The following is a 15,681-nucleotide window of genomic DNA, read 5'->3' as shown; positions in this document are numbered from 1 at the left end:
TTGTTATTAGTGTGTAGAAATGTGACATACTTCTGTATAATGATTTTATATCCTGCAAATTTACTCAATTCATTTATTAGTTCTGACAGTTTTTCGATGGAGTCTTTAGGGTTTTCTATATATTGTGTCATGTCATCTGCAAATAGTAACAGTTTTACTTCTTTCTTCCCAGTTTGGATGCCTTTTATTTCTTTTCCTTGCATAATTGCCCTGGCTAGGACTTTAGTGGTCGCCTTTGTCTTGTTTCTGATCTTAGAGGAAAAGCTTTCACCTTTTCACTGTTGAATATGATGTTATTTGTGGGCTTGTCATATATGGTCTTTTTTATGTTGAGGTATGTTCCCTCCTCTATACCCACTTCATTGAGAGTTTTTATAATAAACTGATGTTGAGTTTTCTCAAAAGTCTTTTTGCATCTATTGAGAGGATCATACGATTTTCATTCTTCAAGTTGTTAATGTGGTATATCACATTGATTGATTTGCAGATATTGAACCATCCTTGCATCCTAGGAATAAATCTCACTGGATCATGTTATATGAACATTTTACTGTATTGTGGAATTTGTTGTTTACTCTCCACATGTTTGTGAATTTTCCAGTTTTCTTTTTGTAATCAATTTCTAGTTTCATACCATTGTAGTCAGAAAAGGAGCTTGATATAATTTAAATCTTCTTCAATTTGTTAACATTTGGTTTTAGCTTTACATATGATCTATCCTGGAGAATGTTCCATGTGTACTTGAGAAGAATGTATATTCTGTTGCTTTTGGATGGAATGTTATATATATATGTTAAATCCATCTGATCTAACATGTCATTTAAAGCCAATCTTTCTTTATCGATTTTCTGTGTGGATGATATATCTGTTGATGTAAGTACAATACTCAAGTCCCATACTATTATGGTATTGCTATTTCTCCTTTAAGGCCTATTAATATTTGCTTTATTTATTTAGGTGCTCCTATGTTCGACGCATAAATACTTACAAATGTTATATACTCTTATTGGATTGACCCTTTTATCCATATGTAATGTCCTTCTTTGTCTCTTGTTACAGTCTTTGTTTTAAAGTCTATTTTTTCTGATATAATTATAGATAGCTACCCCAGCTTTCTTTTGGTTTCCATTTGCATGGAATATCTTTTTCCATCCCTTCAATTTCATCTGTGTGTGTCTTTAGCTCTGAAGTGAGTTTCTTATAGGCCACATATAGATGGGTCTTCTTTTTTAATCCATTCAGCCACCCTATGTCTTTTGATTGAAGCCTTTCCTCCATTTACATTTAAAATAATTATTGATAAGTATGTATTTATTGCCATCTTGTTAATTGTTTCCTGGCAATTTTGTGATTTCTCTGTTCTTTTCTTCTCTTGCTCTCTTCCTTAGTGGCTTAATGACTTTCTTTAGTTGTATGTTTAGATTCCTTTCTTGTTATCTTTTGTGCATCTACTCTAGGTTTTTGCTTGGTGGTTACCATGAAGCTCACATATAACAACTTATATTTTAACAGTCTATTTTAAGTTGATAACAACTTAAGTTTGAATGCATTCTATAGGTCAAAGTTTTTACTCCTCCCTCCTCACATTTTATGTTTTTGATGACATATTTTACATGTTTTTATGTTGTATATCCCTTAACTAATATTTTAATTATAAGTCTTTTTACGAGTTTTGTCTTTTAACCTTCATACAGCTTTATAATTCATTAATCCACTACCTTTACTATATACACTTACCTTTACTGGTGAGATTTACACTTTCATGTGTTTTCTTGTTACTAATTAGCGCCCTTTCTTTTCAGCTTAAAGAAGTTCTTTTAACAATTCTTGTAAGGCTGAGTTAGTGGTGATGAACTCCTTAAACGTTTAGTCATCTGGAAAACTCTTATCTCTCCTTCAGTTCTGAATATAACTGGGTGAAGTATTTGCGGGGTGAAGTATTCTTGGTTGGAAAGATTTTTCTTTCAGCACTTTGAATATATTGTGCCACTCCCTTCTGAGCTGTAACATATCTGCTAAAAAATCTGATGATAGTCTTATGGAAGTTCTTTTGTATGTAACAAGTTGTATTTCTCTTGGTGATTTTAAGATTCCCTTGTTATCTTTAACTTTGACATTTTAATTTTAATATTTCTTGGTATGGATCTCTTTAGGTTGATCTGCTTTGGAGCTCTCTGGGCTTCCTGTATCTGGATGTCTGTTTCTTTCCCCAGGTTAGGAAAAGCTTTCAGATATTATTTCTACAAATGTTTTCTGCCCCTTTTTCTCTTCTCCTTCTGGAGTTCCTATAAGGTGAATGTTATTCCATTTGATGTGCCATAAGTCCCTTAAGCTATATTAATTATTTTCATTCTTTTTTCTTCCTTATTCTCTGATTGGATGAGTTCCTCTGACCTGTCTTTGAGTTCACCTATTCTTTCTTGTGCTTCATCTTCTGTATTTCTAAGTTCAGTTATTGCGTTCTCCAGTTCGGTGACTTCTATTTGGAACTTTCTTATATCTTCTATTCCTTGGTTGAAGTTCTCACTGTTTTCATCCATTTTCCTTCTGAGTTCAGTGAGCACTTTTATGACCATAACTTTGAACTCTTTATCAAGTAAATTACTTATGTTCATTTCATTAAGATTTTTTCCTGAGGTTTTATCTTGTTCTTTTTTTGGAGTATAGTCCTCTCTTTCTTCATTTTGCTTGACTCTCTGTGTTGTTTTCTATGCATTAAGTGAAATAGTCACATCTCCCAGTCTTGAAGAGCTGTGTGACAGATGAACCTTGTCATTTAACGCTGTCTACTCTTGGTTGCCTCTCAAACCTTTGTGATTGTCTAAGCAGTTTATTTTTAATAGACTTGGCACACCCTCCCAGCAGTTGAGGGTGTGCCAAGACCAGTGAGCATCCCAAACTGGAGGATCTCAGTCAGCACCTAGATTCAGGTTGATAGGAAACCAGACAATTTGGTAACAGCTTTTAAAGAATACAAATATATTCAGTCCTGTGAGATTGCAAGTGTAAGCCTTGCTGGGCCCCAGAAGCAAGCAATCTGAAGATATTCCCTGGGGAGCAGTCACAAGAAAACAGGGCTTCAGATAAGTGTACAAGCTCCATTCTGGGAGATACCAGTGAACTGTAGTAAGGCAGAGTGAGGGTGGAAAGATGGTACCCCCAGCCTACCTTCCTTGAGAGCACATCCGTAGCCTCTAGATGTGTGCTGAACCTGAAGCCTGCTCTTAAGTCTTGTCCCTACTAGCAAATAGGCCTTTTTCATGTAAAGGCTGGGACTGTGTCTCAGTCTGATGTGTAGTGGTACAGCCTGGGGGTGGTATCCTGCCAAGAACTGTCTCTCCAATTGTTACAGTCCCATGGGATGCAGAAAAGAGATCCCTCCTGGCCTCCAGAGCCAGGTGATCAAGGAGCATCCCCTGAGTGGAGGCCACAAAAGTGGGATCTCCCGTCTTGGAGATTCTGGCTCTCTGGAGCACATCAGAAGGAAAGTGTGAAGATGATGCTTACTGGCTGGAGTGAGGCGCTGGGAAGAGTGCAAAGATGACACCATCTGAATAAAGGGGAAAAGGGAAAAGAAAAAAAGAAAAAGAAGAAGAAGAAAAAAAAATATATATATAGCAAGACAGAGGAAGAGCAGGGAAGAAGGAGCCAGCTGGCTGGAGCACAAAGTTGTCACCTGCAGGAAAGGAAAAAGGGGGAAAAAGATGGCACCTTTCAGCTTTATCAAGGCAGAGAGAGAGCAGGAAGATGGCACCCGCCAGCCTCTGTCCCTGGGGAGTATTCCAGCAGGCCCCTGTTCCTCAGATTAATGCTTTAAAATTGGGAAGTGAGTCTCTTTCACAAAAAGTCAGAGTGCTTTTCAAAGGGCTGCTTCTGCACTTGGCCCTGGGGCAGGTGAGTCTGTGCACAGGCCCTTTAAGAGCTGTTCCTCAGTCCACCACAGCCCTGTGGGTCTCATGGGATGTGCCTTGTTGGTCTTCAAAGTCAGATGTTTTGGGGGTCTATCTCTCAGGTGCCAGCCTTAAAATTGGAGTGCCCAATGTGGGGTCCAAACCCTTCACCTCTCAGGGAGAAGCTCCAGGTTTTGAGCTCCTTCCTGATTGTGTGTCTCCACACCAGGGATGGGATTTATGGAAAAATTGTGTCTCAGCCTTTCCTACCTGTTTTGATGTGGTTTCCCTCTGGTTTTCCTGATGTGAAGGGGTTGCTCCACCATCTTTTAGTTTTTTTCAGAGGAAATTTTTCCATATGTAGCTGTAGATTTGGTGTGTTTGTGGGAGGAGGTGGGTTCAGGATATTCCCATGTTGCCACCTTGAACTGGAACCTATTTACTATGTTTTAAATTTTGGTTTTCAATCGTTCGGTTTGTTACTAGTATATGGAAATATGATCCATGTTGTGTATTAATGTTTACATTAATGTAAACAATGTACAATGTACATTGTTTACATGTAAACAATGTAATGTAAACAATGTTTACAATGTTGTGTATAGATCTTATATTCTGAGATCCTGCTAAAGCAATTTATTATAATTTATTACGAGTTTTCTTATACATTCCTTGGAATTTTCTATGTAGACAATTATGTCATCTGTAAATAATGACAATTATATTTCTTCTTTTCTAATATGTATGCCTCTTTTTTCCTTTTCTTGCTGTACTACACTAACTAGAATCTAAAGTACTACATTGAAAACTAAGAGATGAGAGTGGACATTCTACCCTTGTTTTTGAACTCAGGGAAAAACATTCATTCTTTCACCATTTCATGTGATGTTAGAAGTAGGTTTTTGGTAGATGTTCTTTATTAGGTTGAGGTAGTGACCTTCTATTCCTAGTTTTCTGAGCATTTTTAATATGAATGGGTGTTGAACTTCGTTAAATGCCTTTTCTATATTAATTGGTGTGACAGTATGTGTTCCTTTAGACTCAATATGGTAGATTACATTGATGATTTTTTACCATTGAACCAGGCTTGCATCCCTGGAATAAATTCCACTTGGTCATAGTCTGTTATTCATGTGGATTCTGATGGTAGGTATTCTTGTGGATTTCTTCTAGTAGGGTAAATTACGGTTCCCCAAAAAGGTCCGTGTTTAACCCCTCCTATGACAATATGTGAATGTCACCTTGTATGGAAAAAAGGACTTTGCAGCTGTGACCAAGTAAAAAATCTTGAGATGAAGAGATTATCATAAATTTTCTGGGTGGGCTATATATAAACACAAAGATTTGTATAGGAGGGACATAGGAAGAGTCAGAGTTGGAGAGACCATGTGATGAGGGAAGCAGAGAAAAAAGTGATGCACTTTGAAGATGGAAGAAGGGACTAATTCCAAGGAATGCAGGCAGCCTCTAGAAGACAGAAAGGGAAAGGAAACAGATTCTCCTGTAGGGCTTCAAAAGGAACAAGCCCTGAGACACCTTGACTAATAGACTACTGAGCTGCAAAAACTTTCTTTCACAAAGGGTCAAGGAGGGCTGGGAGCACATATGTGCTGCCCACCGGGACAGAGGAGGACCTGTGAGGCTGACCTACAGATTAGTGGAGGTGGAGAGACATGAGCCCCTTTCTTCTCCAAGCTCTTTGCAGGCTCCAGCAGAGAGCCATGTCACCTGTGAAAGCCTGCGGCCCCAGTTTTGCATGCTGATGGTGTAGGGGTCATGTTCAGGGAGTCCCTGTTGTCCTAACCCCTGCCTGGGTCCTGGGGAAGGAATCAGAACTCAGAACCTGGAGAAGAGCCTTTGGCCAGCAGGGAAGGGGCGTGAGGCCCGGGGCAGGTCTACAAAAGATCAGAGCATCTGAGTGCTTTAGGAGGAAGGGGCTTCAGAGGTGGGCCAGCACAGGCTGTGACGGAAGCTAAGCCGACTGGGAGGGGGGGCAGTTCGGGGAGATAGCAGGGGTCTGCTCCCTGCCCTCATTGTTTGCTCGTCTCACCCTTATGAGCGGGTCATTTCCCCTGCTCTGATGATTCAAAGTCTCTGCCGGCACCCACAGGACAGTGACTGAGGCCTCCACACTCCTCAGCATGGATCCCAGCTCCCACCCAGATCTGGGGCCGCAGACACCTCTCCCCCACCCCTGCTGCCCCTGTGAGCAAGCTGTTCTTGTGAAACACGGTCATAGTTTGTCAGGAGGAACTGTTTTCTATGGGAATACAAATCAGTGTTGATACCAATACACACACATGTCCAGCCATGGGTGGAAAGGGAAGGGACAGTAGTTCTGGGGTGTCTTTGCACACCCCTAGGCCCCTAAGGCCAGTCCCCACAGCCACAGACAGATGGGTCCTCCTCCCTCAGTTGAACGAGATGCTGCTGCACAGAAATCCCACAAGTTCCACAAAGGGGCCCAACTGTCGTTTCCCTTAGACTCACCTGTAACAGGTGCCCCATGAATTTCCCCGCGCCCATTCCCCTTGTTGCATCCTCACTGGGATTAAGAGGTAGCTGCCTCAACCACTCTCCACATTGCAATAATCCCAGTGGGACTAGAGAACGCTCCCGCTATGACGAGGCAGACAGTCCTGTCCCCATGGCCAAGACTTTTCCTCTCTGGTCAGGCCACCCACACAGGAAACCCTGGATGAGCGGAGGGTCACCCCAGCGCCATCGCCTGGCCACTTCAGGGAAGCAGAGAGCAGCTCCATAAAGACAAGGGCCGTCTCCAGGCTCCGTCCTAGAAACTGGTTAGTGTCCAGAGGGCTGAGAGGCACAAAAGCAGCTCTCCCTCCCCAGACGGTTCAGGGATGCAGAAGATGCTACAGATGCCCCAGAAGGCCCCTAGCCAAGCAGGCTTTAGAGAAGCGGATGATGAGGGGGTCCCTGGGGAAAGTGAGAGCTATGCGTTCCCAGGGGCAGCCTGAGGAGTCCTTGTCTATGTGGAGGAAAGGTTTGGCCACCTGTAGATCCATAGCTCCTGTGACCTCCCTCACCCTTCCTTCCTCTCAGGATCGCTCTCTGTGGAGCAGCTCCACACGAAGAAGATGATGGTGGCCTGAGAGCATTTCCCACCAAAACTATCTTTATTCAAAATTTTCATACATCACTCCGAAGGTCCTGCCCACACCCACCTCCCCCACCTCCCTAACCCCCCACAATCCCAGGATCAGCACTGGGGTGAGGAGGAGCCCCTAGGCTCCCCTGGGGGCCGCCCTGGGGGGCTCGCCCTGGAGGGCCGGCCCGGCTGTTCCCTACTGGCTGCAGTGCTTCCTCTTCTTCTTCCTCCTCTTCCCTGTGACAAACGGGTCACGCTTTCTCTTTCTCGGCTGTGAGGGGCGAGCCAGCCCCAGAGCCAAGGCTGGCCTCGCAGAGACCCCGTGGCCAGCCCCGGGGATGGGCAGCTTCTCAGCAGCGGCTGGGCGCCCACACAGAGCCCGCTTCCTCGACTTGGGAGCGGCTGGTGGATCTGGGCTGGGGCCTCTTGTCTGAGGGGAGGGGGCCTGGGGAGCACTCTGGGCCCCCCAACCTCCAGGGGAGGCCAGGCCTGAGGCAGGGGCAGGACTCTGGGACAGCCGGCAAGGCGGCAGGCTCTGCGGAGAGGCCAAGAGGGAGGCCAGGCTGGGGAGCTCTTCCTCGTCCTCACTGGACGCGTCCCTGGGCCCTCGGGCCTCCGGAACAGGAGACGCCTCTCTGAGAACAGACGCATCCCTGGGTCCCAGTAGAGGGCCAGTGCGCCTTTGACCCTGGGGAGGGAAGGGCTGTCCGGCCCGGAATGGAGAGACCTCCTGACGTCCTCGACAGGGACCAAAGACTCTGAGCACGAACGGGCCAGTGTCTGTTCGGATGGGCCTATGAAGAGCCTCAACATCAATCTCTGGTGGGCAGGCTTCATCACTGACCCCTCGATGGCGGTCTTGGTCGTGCCTCTGGGCACCTTGGCCGGCGTGGGACTCAGATGGACTTGAGCCCATTCCGGGTGCACTGTGGCTCGGGGCTGCCGGCCCACCTTCCTCCTCTTTCAAGTCCAGGAGTTGTTTCTGCACCAGCTGGTAGGAGGGAGGAGGACAGTGACGGCTCCACGCGCACGTGTGAGAGGAGGAGCACTGGGCAGTGGGACAATGGCCCTGGGGGGGAGGAGGGGACGGGGGACCCCAGGACTAGACTCCAAATACAGACACGGTGGCATTCCTGCCATCCTCCTGCACCTTATTCCCAGCTGTGTGTCCTTCCCTCCGCTCCCGGCTCCCCATCCTCTCCTTCCTATCACCCTGAGCTGCACACACCCCAGAGAGGGCCCTTCCCCATGCCAGGCCTCCGAGGCAGGGAAGGGATGGACAGAGCCATGTGGGCCTCCTGCTCTGGGGCCCTACCTCTCCCCTGCTCACTGGGGTCCCTCGTGCCCTGGTCTTCCTGGGCGTCCCTTGTCTCCCCTGTTCTACCTGCGATCCCTCCCTCCTCTGGCTCCCCTGGGCAACCTGGTTTCCCCTGTCCCCTGGATCACCTGGGGTCCCCCCTCCCCTGGAGTCCCCTGGCTCCCTAAGTGTCCCTCTCCCTCCCCTGGCTCACTTCTTCAGGGGTGAGTCCTTCCTCCTGCTTCAGCTCCTCAGCAAGGGCCAAGAGATCCAGCTGCGGGTCTGGGGAAAACAATTCTGCCGGGAATCGAGGATGAATGACTGCCTCCACCTCGGACAGAAAGAAGAGGCTGTGAGCATCCTTGGCCAGGAGTGGCCTGTGACACAAGAAGACCAGGAGGGAAAGTGAAAAGCAGAGACCCACCCCCACTCTCCTCCACAAGGCGGGGATGGTCAGCACACACACACACACACACACGCACATACACAGTCACACACAAAAGAGCACTTATACAGATGCACATACACAGACACACAAAGGCATACACACAGACACAAACATATACACACATACATCTGCGTAAACCTCCCCTAACACCAGGCTCAGGAACAAGGAGCTGAGCTTAAGTCCCATCGGCCTGAGCAGAACCCAGATCTTGGGTGCTGAGAGTTCCATGCCCTGGCATCTTGTAGACCCCAGGCTCCAGGCCCAGCCTACCTTGGTGACAGAGTGTTCCCGGGAACGCAGCTCGTCAGTGTAGCTCAAGAGACGCGGGTCCAAGTAGGTGTCGTCCTCTTCCTGCTTCAGCTCATTTCCGTCCTTTCCACATTCTGCATGTGACTTGCCCGTGGCTGAGTGGACGTGCCCCACCAGCGCCTCCATCCTCTCCACATACTCCCTCACAGTCTCAGGGGGAATCTCCTTGGGCGCCTTGGGCTCCGGGGGCCACTGGGATCTGTGTGGCTTCGGGTGCGAGGGCTGGGCCCTGGGGCCGGACATCCTGGGAGCACAGGCTGAGGCAGAGCAGAAGGAAGGGAAGGAAGGTGAGGGACTCCCGGTCCACCTCCTGACCACCGAGCGCACGTTGGTGAGGGCATTGTCTGGGGGACATTGATGTGGGTGTGGGAGGGGTCAGGACCATCTGAAGCCTCATGCACAGTTGGAGAGGGGAGGTAAGGGGGTCATCTAAGAGAGTCACAAGTAAGGAAGTGGGGAACCTCCAATTTTCTAGGGGTCTCCCCATCAAGCCCACTTCTTAGGCAGACTTCGTGTGGGGTCCTTTGACAGGGAGGTGTGAGAGGAGTTACAAAACTGACCAAGTCAATACCCCGTAGTGACAAGGGGCAGCTGAGACCCCACCCCCAACCCCCCGCCTCGGTGGCTGTTTTGGTTGAAAGACCAATGCCCCTGTCTTGAAAGAAAAGGATCCACAAGGGGGCGGTGGCCAACCCTAGGCCCCTGTTACCTGTGCCTTCAGCTCCAGTGGGAAGCTGGGTGCCTGGCTGAAGGCCCACTTTCGGGGCTGGGGGCCCCCGAGGATCCAGCTTCGGTGGGGCTGGAGGAGGCAGGTCCTGCGCGCACTGCATCCACTGCAAATGCTGAATGTGCATCTCCTCCTTGGCCGCAAATTCCATGAACCTGGGGGGTGACGGAGGCACAGTCCACTCTGAGAAAAAGGCCTGGGTTCTGGAGCCCAACAAAGGCAGCCAAGAATGAGGCATTGGGAGAGGATGTGCCTTGGGGCCGTCAAGGCCCTGTGAGGTGCTGTCCACAGCAGAGAGCTGCTCCTGGAAGTGATAACAAAATCTGGGACCCTTCCTGCCTCACCAGCACTGGAGGGCATTCAACAGCATAGACCCAGGTCGCTGAATTGAACCAGGTCAACGGGACACATGGCTGACCCAGGGGGCACCCTCCTCATGCCCCCTCCCCATCCAGAACCACATGAAGGGCTGACAGCCAGAGGCTGGAACAGGCATGTGTTCCCCACAGGGGTCCTTGCCCGAATCCAGGACCCTGGGCTAGGACTGAGCCTCCTGGAACATAGACCTGGAGACAGGACCCAGGAGAGGCTGGACGATGTGGATGCTGAGCTTAGAGGAGAGGCCTTCCCCTCCTCTGAGAGGCGCTCGTTTGTTTGCTTTTGTTTCTTAAACCAAGGGGATTACCATGGAGCAAACACTGGAAGGGCCGGAGACCCCTGGGCTGATGGCAGCTGGCTTCCCCAGCCTCTTGAGGGAAGCCAGGGTACCCACTCAGGCCACTGTTTGTAAGGAGAGGAGGTCCCAAGTTTATGTTAGTGGCCGCCAGCCACCCACCACTAAGGAAGCAGCAGGCTGGCGGGTGGAGCTCTTTCCCCGGCCCAGCCCATATGGCCGGAGTTGGACCCCTACTGGACTCACAGCTTCACCCTGCCCCGTCCTGAGACCTTCACGTCAAGGCAAAGGTAGGTCAAAATCAGGGGAAAGCAGAGCTCCTGGTGGAGGAAGGACAGAAGTCTCAAACTCTCAAGGTGAGGGATGGGTTTCTGGGGGACAGTAGGGCCCCTGGGCTGCGGGGCCCCTGTGCTGGGTGACAGCCCTTCTCCTCTGTCCTCTCTGATGAGCATCCCCACGGCCAGACCCTGCCCTCACCCACTCGCCTCACCCTCCACGCAGCCCCTGGGCCCAGGACGCTGACTCACTTTTCCGCCCTCTCGTAGTAGATCATCCGGTCAAGGTTGCTTCTGCACCGCCATTCCTGCATGGCCCTCCACAGTCCCTCCTCCTGCGTCATGCTGGGCTTCAGGCGGGCCAGGGATCGAAGCACTGGGCTGTAAGCACTCGGGGTCAGTCTCCGGGCCCAGCCCAGCCCCCACCTGCCTGACCCCACCCGCCCATGTGGACCACACATCACTCAACCCAGAGTGACTGAGCAACAGGAGGGTGAGAGGCGGGCGTCTGGGAGGGCAAAGACAAGCCTTCCCGGCCACTGCTGTCACCGCCTCACACTCACTCAAGGATGACCCTCCACTCCCAGGCTAGAGCTGGGACATTGTGCCTTGGGGAGCTCTTTTCCTCCTCAAGGCTGCATTTTCATCATAAAAATCATCATCATCAATGAGGTGTGGCATGTGCCAAGCAATCTGCTAACACTTCATAGATTAGCCCAAGGCGTCTTCTGCACAGTCCTCTGAGTGAAGTGTAATTGTCCCCTTTTTACGAGGGACCGGAGGTTTAGGATGGAAATGCCTGCTAGGCTCACAACTCTAGTGGGAGAGAGCCCACGCCCTTAGGAGAGCTCTACCATCACCCTGTTCCTAGTGGAATTCTCCACAACGAAGTGGAGGCATGCATAAAGCGCTCTCCTGGGCCCCGTGCTCCTCCCCCTCCTCTGAAGTGACCTCCCCTGGCCATGTACGCTCACGTCCTGTATGAAGGACACGGCACCACAGGAGAGTGCGGCATCCACTCCTTGGCTCCTCACCTTACACCACGACCCTCTCTGACTGCAAGTCTTCAGTCCGTATTACCATGAGAATCATGGAAGAGCAAGCTGACCAGACTCACAGGGTGGTGGGGCCAGTTGAGATAGGGCACATTTCAGTCCTGATGTCACGGACTGGCAGGCCCACCCATGTGACCGACAATGTGCCTTCTCATAGCATGGACATCGCCCTCACACCTTCCTTCCAGTATCCCTAGAAACCTAACGTGCGAGTCCATCCCCAGTTCCTCTTTATCTAAAAGCTCCCATAAGCTCAGGACCCTCTGAACGTTCACTCACATGAGAAAGCAGGAAAAAGCTTCTGCATCAGGACTCAGGCGAAAGTGTCTCCGGGCCAGGGGCTTGAAGCGCTGCCAACGTCGGAAGTTACTGTACTCTCTCTGGGTGTTAGAGGAGCCATCCTGCGAGGCGCTGGACTGGTTGGTGGCCAGGCGGCCCTCCCTGGAAGTGCCATGTGGCCATGGCCCAGAGTTCCCTGGGCGAATGATAGGGGCCAGCTGGGCAGCTGGTGGTGGAGCTTGAGGAGGAAAGCCTGGGGTCCAGCCTCCCTTGCCAGCCTGACTAACTCCAACAGCTGAAGCAGTCACAACGGTCCCCATCACAGGGGTTGCTATGAATACGGGTGCAGGACATGCAGCACTGCTGCTGAGGGCCCCTGGAGCGCTCCAGTTGAGGGGGGCCTGAGTAACGACAAAGGTCTGAGTCTGGGGGGCCTCCACTGTCCTCCCTTGTGACCTCACTTGGACAGTGAGGTTGCAAGCCCCAGGGGCACTGGGGCCACGGCCACCATTAGCCACCATAGGCGTCCTGGGGAAAGCTGGCAGCAGCAGGCTGCTGCCAGGAGGGAATGCTGGGGTGATGGGACGTGGCAGGTGCTGCTGCCAGGGTGGCCGGTGCTGGGCGCCAGGAATGGGTGGAGGGAAGGGCACTGCCGTGAAAGTAGACAAGGAGGCACCGGGGTTCATGGTCACATCCGTTCCCAGCACTGGACATGCTGTTGAGGCAAAGGAAAGGAGTAAATGGAGGAGGAGAATGGGCAAGTGGGACTGAGGCTTTCTGTGGCCTCAGAGTGTAAATCTCCACAGGTGAGGGACACTTGGACAAGGGAAACTGTGCAACGTGCAAATGTCTTCAAGTGATTTTCATGCCCTGACCTCCAGTTGAGAATTATTCCACTGGTGACCTCGCGCCCATCCACCAAGGTCCCTGACCCCTGTCTGCCGAGAAGAAATCGCCTCAGCAAGCACTGACTTGGAGAGCCTCCCTAAGGCACCCCCTGACACCTAAGCCTCACAGGCTGTCTCCCAAGATCTGGAACTGTGTGGACAACCGCTCTGTGAGAAATGCCCCTCAGCCGGCGTACTAGCAGGTAGGGACCTTCTCCAAGGTAAGTTCTAGGCACCCAAAGGCCCTTTGTGGACAGGTATTGTGTAAAATATTAGGGCCCCACCTCCTCCTCAGTCCTCCTTTTCCTGATGCTCAGTAGAAATCCCCTCTTTCTTTCCTAGCCTCACAAAACAAAACAAAATGCTGGAAAATCTCTCTCTAATGGAATCCTGATACAAACCCATAACACTGGCCCAGAATGCACCTGCATCTCAGAACAACCCACAGCAGACACGTAACATGGGCCAGGTCCTGCCACCCCCTCCCCAGTGCCCAGAGTCACTGTCATCACTCAGGAGTTCTGTTCCTAGGAGGCGGGGGTGGGGGGAGTGGTGTGTGAGAAGTAGGCGCGTGTCCGTTAGATTCTGTCATTTCACAGCCAGTGATGGCTGCAGAGGATTAAACAAGGGCCAGGGAATTGTCATGTTACATTGGTCATGGGAGTACAGACCTCCTGTGGTCCTTCCCCCTCCAGCTCCCAATAACGGAAAGACAATCTGAGAAGCAGGCAGAAGCCAGTTGCCATGGCGATCAAGTTGTCTGGATCACATCCCTGTTCATGAGAACAAGGTACACACCACGGAGCACCTAATTAACCAGAACAGGTGTCATAGGACGTTTAATAATAACACAGAAGATCGTCTTCCTGCCCCTGGGCTACACTCCTTCCCCCTTTAAAAGAGGAAGCAGCCTTCACAGACATTCCACCCGAAACAACCCCACTCCACATCTGTCCCCTGTCCATGAAGGAGTGACAGGAAATATGAACAAACTCTTCCTCTCAAGGCAGCCTGAGGGTCCACCATGAGATACTGGACGAGATGAAGTAGGTCTGAAGTACTGCGATTCCACAAAAGGAAGAACAATTCAGAGCAACTCAGGAACCTGAGCCCTCTCTTGGCTGAAGTTACATGGTTGCCCATCCCCTGTTGAATCCAAAGCAACAGTTGTCTGAACTGAGAAGTGAGCTCTGGGCTGGGAGGAGTGGACGAGGTGTGGGCTGCGGCAGTTAGAGTAACCTCCTGCCTAGCTCTCGGAGAGGGCACTTCACTGCAGGTGTGGCCACACACAGCCCCACTGAATAGTTTTCTCACCAAGACCATCTCTCCCCACGGCCCCCTTAGATACAGTATGCTCCTGTTCAAATCCCTTAGAAAGATATGGTGAGGCAAGCTTCAGGTGCCTCAGGAACACAAGACACGTCTAGGCTTTCCTCACGACCCTCCCTGTGTCACCACCAGGACATCACACACATTTGAAACACACACGTTTCAAAGTGGCTTGTCTCCCTTCTAGAAAGAATCAACCTGCCTGCTGCCATCCTTTCTCCATAGCCAGGGCAATTCCTCTTGATCCACCTCCAATGACCCCTCCTCCCCAGTGCAGTCTCAGGTTTCTTCAGGCTCCCCAGTCTCCCCAGGTGAAATGTCCTCGTGTGTCCAGTGCTCTCTTCTCCCTCTACTTCAGTCCAACTGTGTGCCCACCGTGAAGTGTCACGTGTGAACCCGAAGGATGTGAGGGATGGCAGGGTCTCTGAGAACACACCCCCAGCCTATAGGCTTACCTCCTTCTGAAGCCATCCTGCAGGCTTGGGCACGGACTACTGCTGCCTGGTAGCCTCAATGAGAAAAGTCAAGACCAGGACCCAGAGAGTGACCTGCTTCACTTCGCAGACGCTCAGGATCCAAGTGAAGGAGGGGCAGGTTTGAATCATAATAGTAGAATGTGGCTGAAACATTCTGCAGTGGGGGAGGGGCAGAGGGCACGTGGGTCTGGGTAGGGTGGGGGTGGGGAGACATTCCACGAGGGCTCTGGCAGGTAGGCAAGAACCGGAAGTTCCTTCCACCTCACACAGTGGCAACACAATTGGCATGTGCCTCTTTACGCAGTTTATAGACTGTTTTTTTGATTCACGGCACCGAGGTTGGACTTGACGGTCCCTTCCTTTCACTTCTTTTTCCATCAACCTAGTTTTGTGTCCCTCAACACACTCTGCTTCCTACCTGGCTCTTGACTTACTTCAACAGAGACTAGACTTTCTGAACAAAATTCAGAACTGTTAGTCTGATAAACACTTGGGTATTTATGGCCACATGGAACTGAGTATTTGAAATTAGGATTGTCTCAGCAGATCCAGTGTCTTTGACTGCTGTATGTACATCACTCCTAAGGGAGTGGTCCTTGTGCTCCAACCAACATCCAGCAGGACCAGCCTTACTAATGATCCTTTGTGCTGGAAAGCCCCCGTCCATCAAAAAACCGTCATGCAGCCCCCATGTCCAAGACCAGAATTCACTAAATGTCTTTCTCATAGTATTCCATGGTTGTAAAAGATTGAGTTTTTTACCTTTTAAATGATTTTAGTATAATATTTTAAGCGAGCAACACCTTCTCATGGTTCAAAATTAAATTGTGCAAAATGGAATATGCAGTGGCGAGTCCTCCTCCCACCTCTTTCCCGGGGGAAAGCAGTGTTACCTGTTTCATTAAAATCTTTCCAGGGATACGCCAT

General features: G+C 50.2%; 1 protein-coding gene across 1 annotated transcript; it reads right to left on the bottom strand.

The window, feature by feature from the left end:
- Nucleotides 1-7,102: 7,102 nt before the first annotated feature.
- LOC309653802 (NUT family member 2G-like) lies at nt 7,103-15,681 on the bottom strand (the record flags this gene model as incomplete). The annotated part of the gene is made up of 7 exons (XM_082478598.1): nt 7,103-7,687; nt 8,511-8,627; nt 9,015-9,310; nt 9,763-9,935; nt 10,981-11,109; nt 12,063-12,777; nt 15,648-15,681. The coding sequence occupies 7 exons, from the start codon at nt 15,679-15,681 to the stop codon at nt 7,196-7,198; spliced, it is 1,956 nt and encodes a 651-aa protein (XP_082334724.1). The 3' UTR covers nt 7,103-7,195.

This window comes from Balaenoptera physalus, assembly GCF_965194825.1.
Source record: "Balaenoptera physalus genome assembly, contig: HAP1_SCAFFOLD_1213, whole genome shotgun sequence".
NCBI classification, from domain to species: domain Eukaryota; kingdom Metazoa; phylum Chordata; class Mammalia; order Artiodactyla; family Balaenopteridae; genus Balaenoptera; species Balaenoptera physalus.
This window is presented reverse-complemented; position numbering and strand designations above follow the sequence as displayed.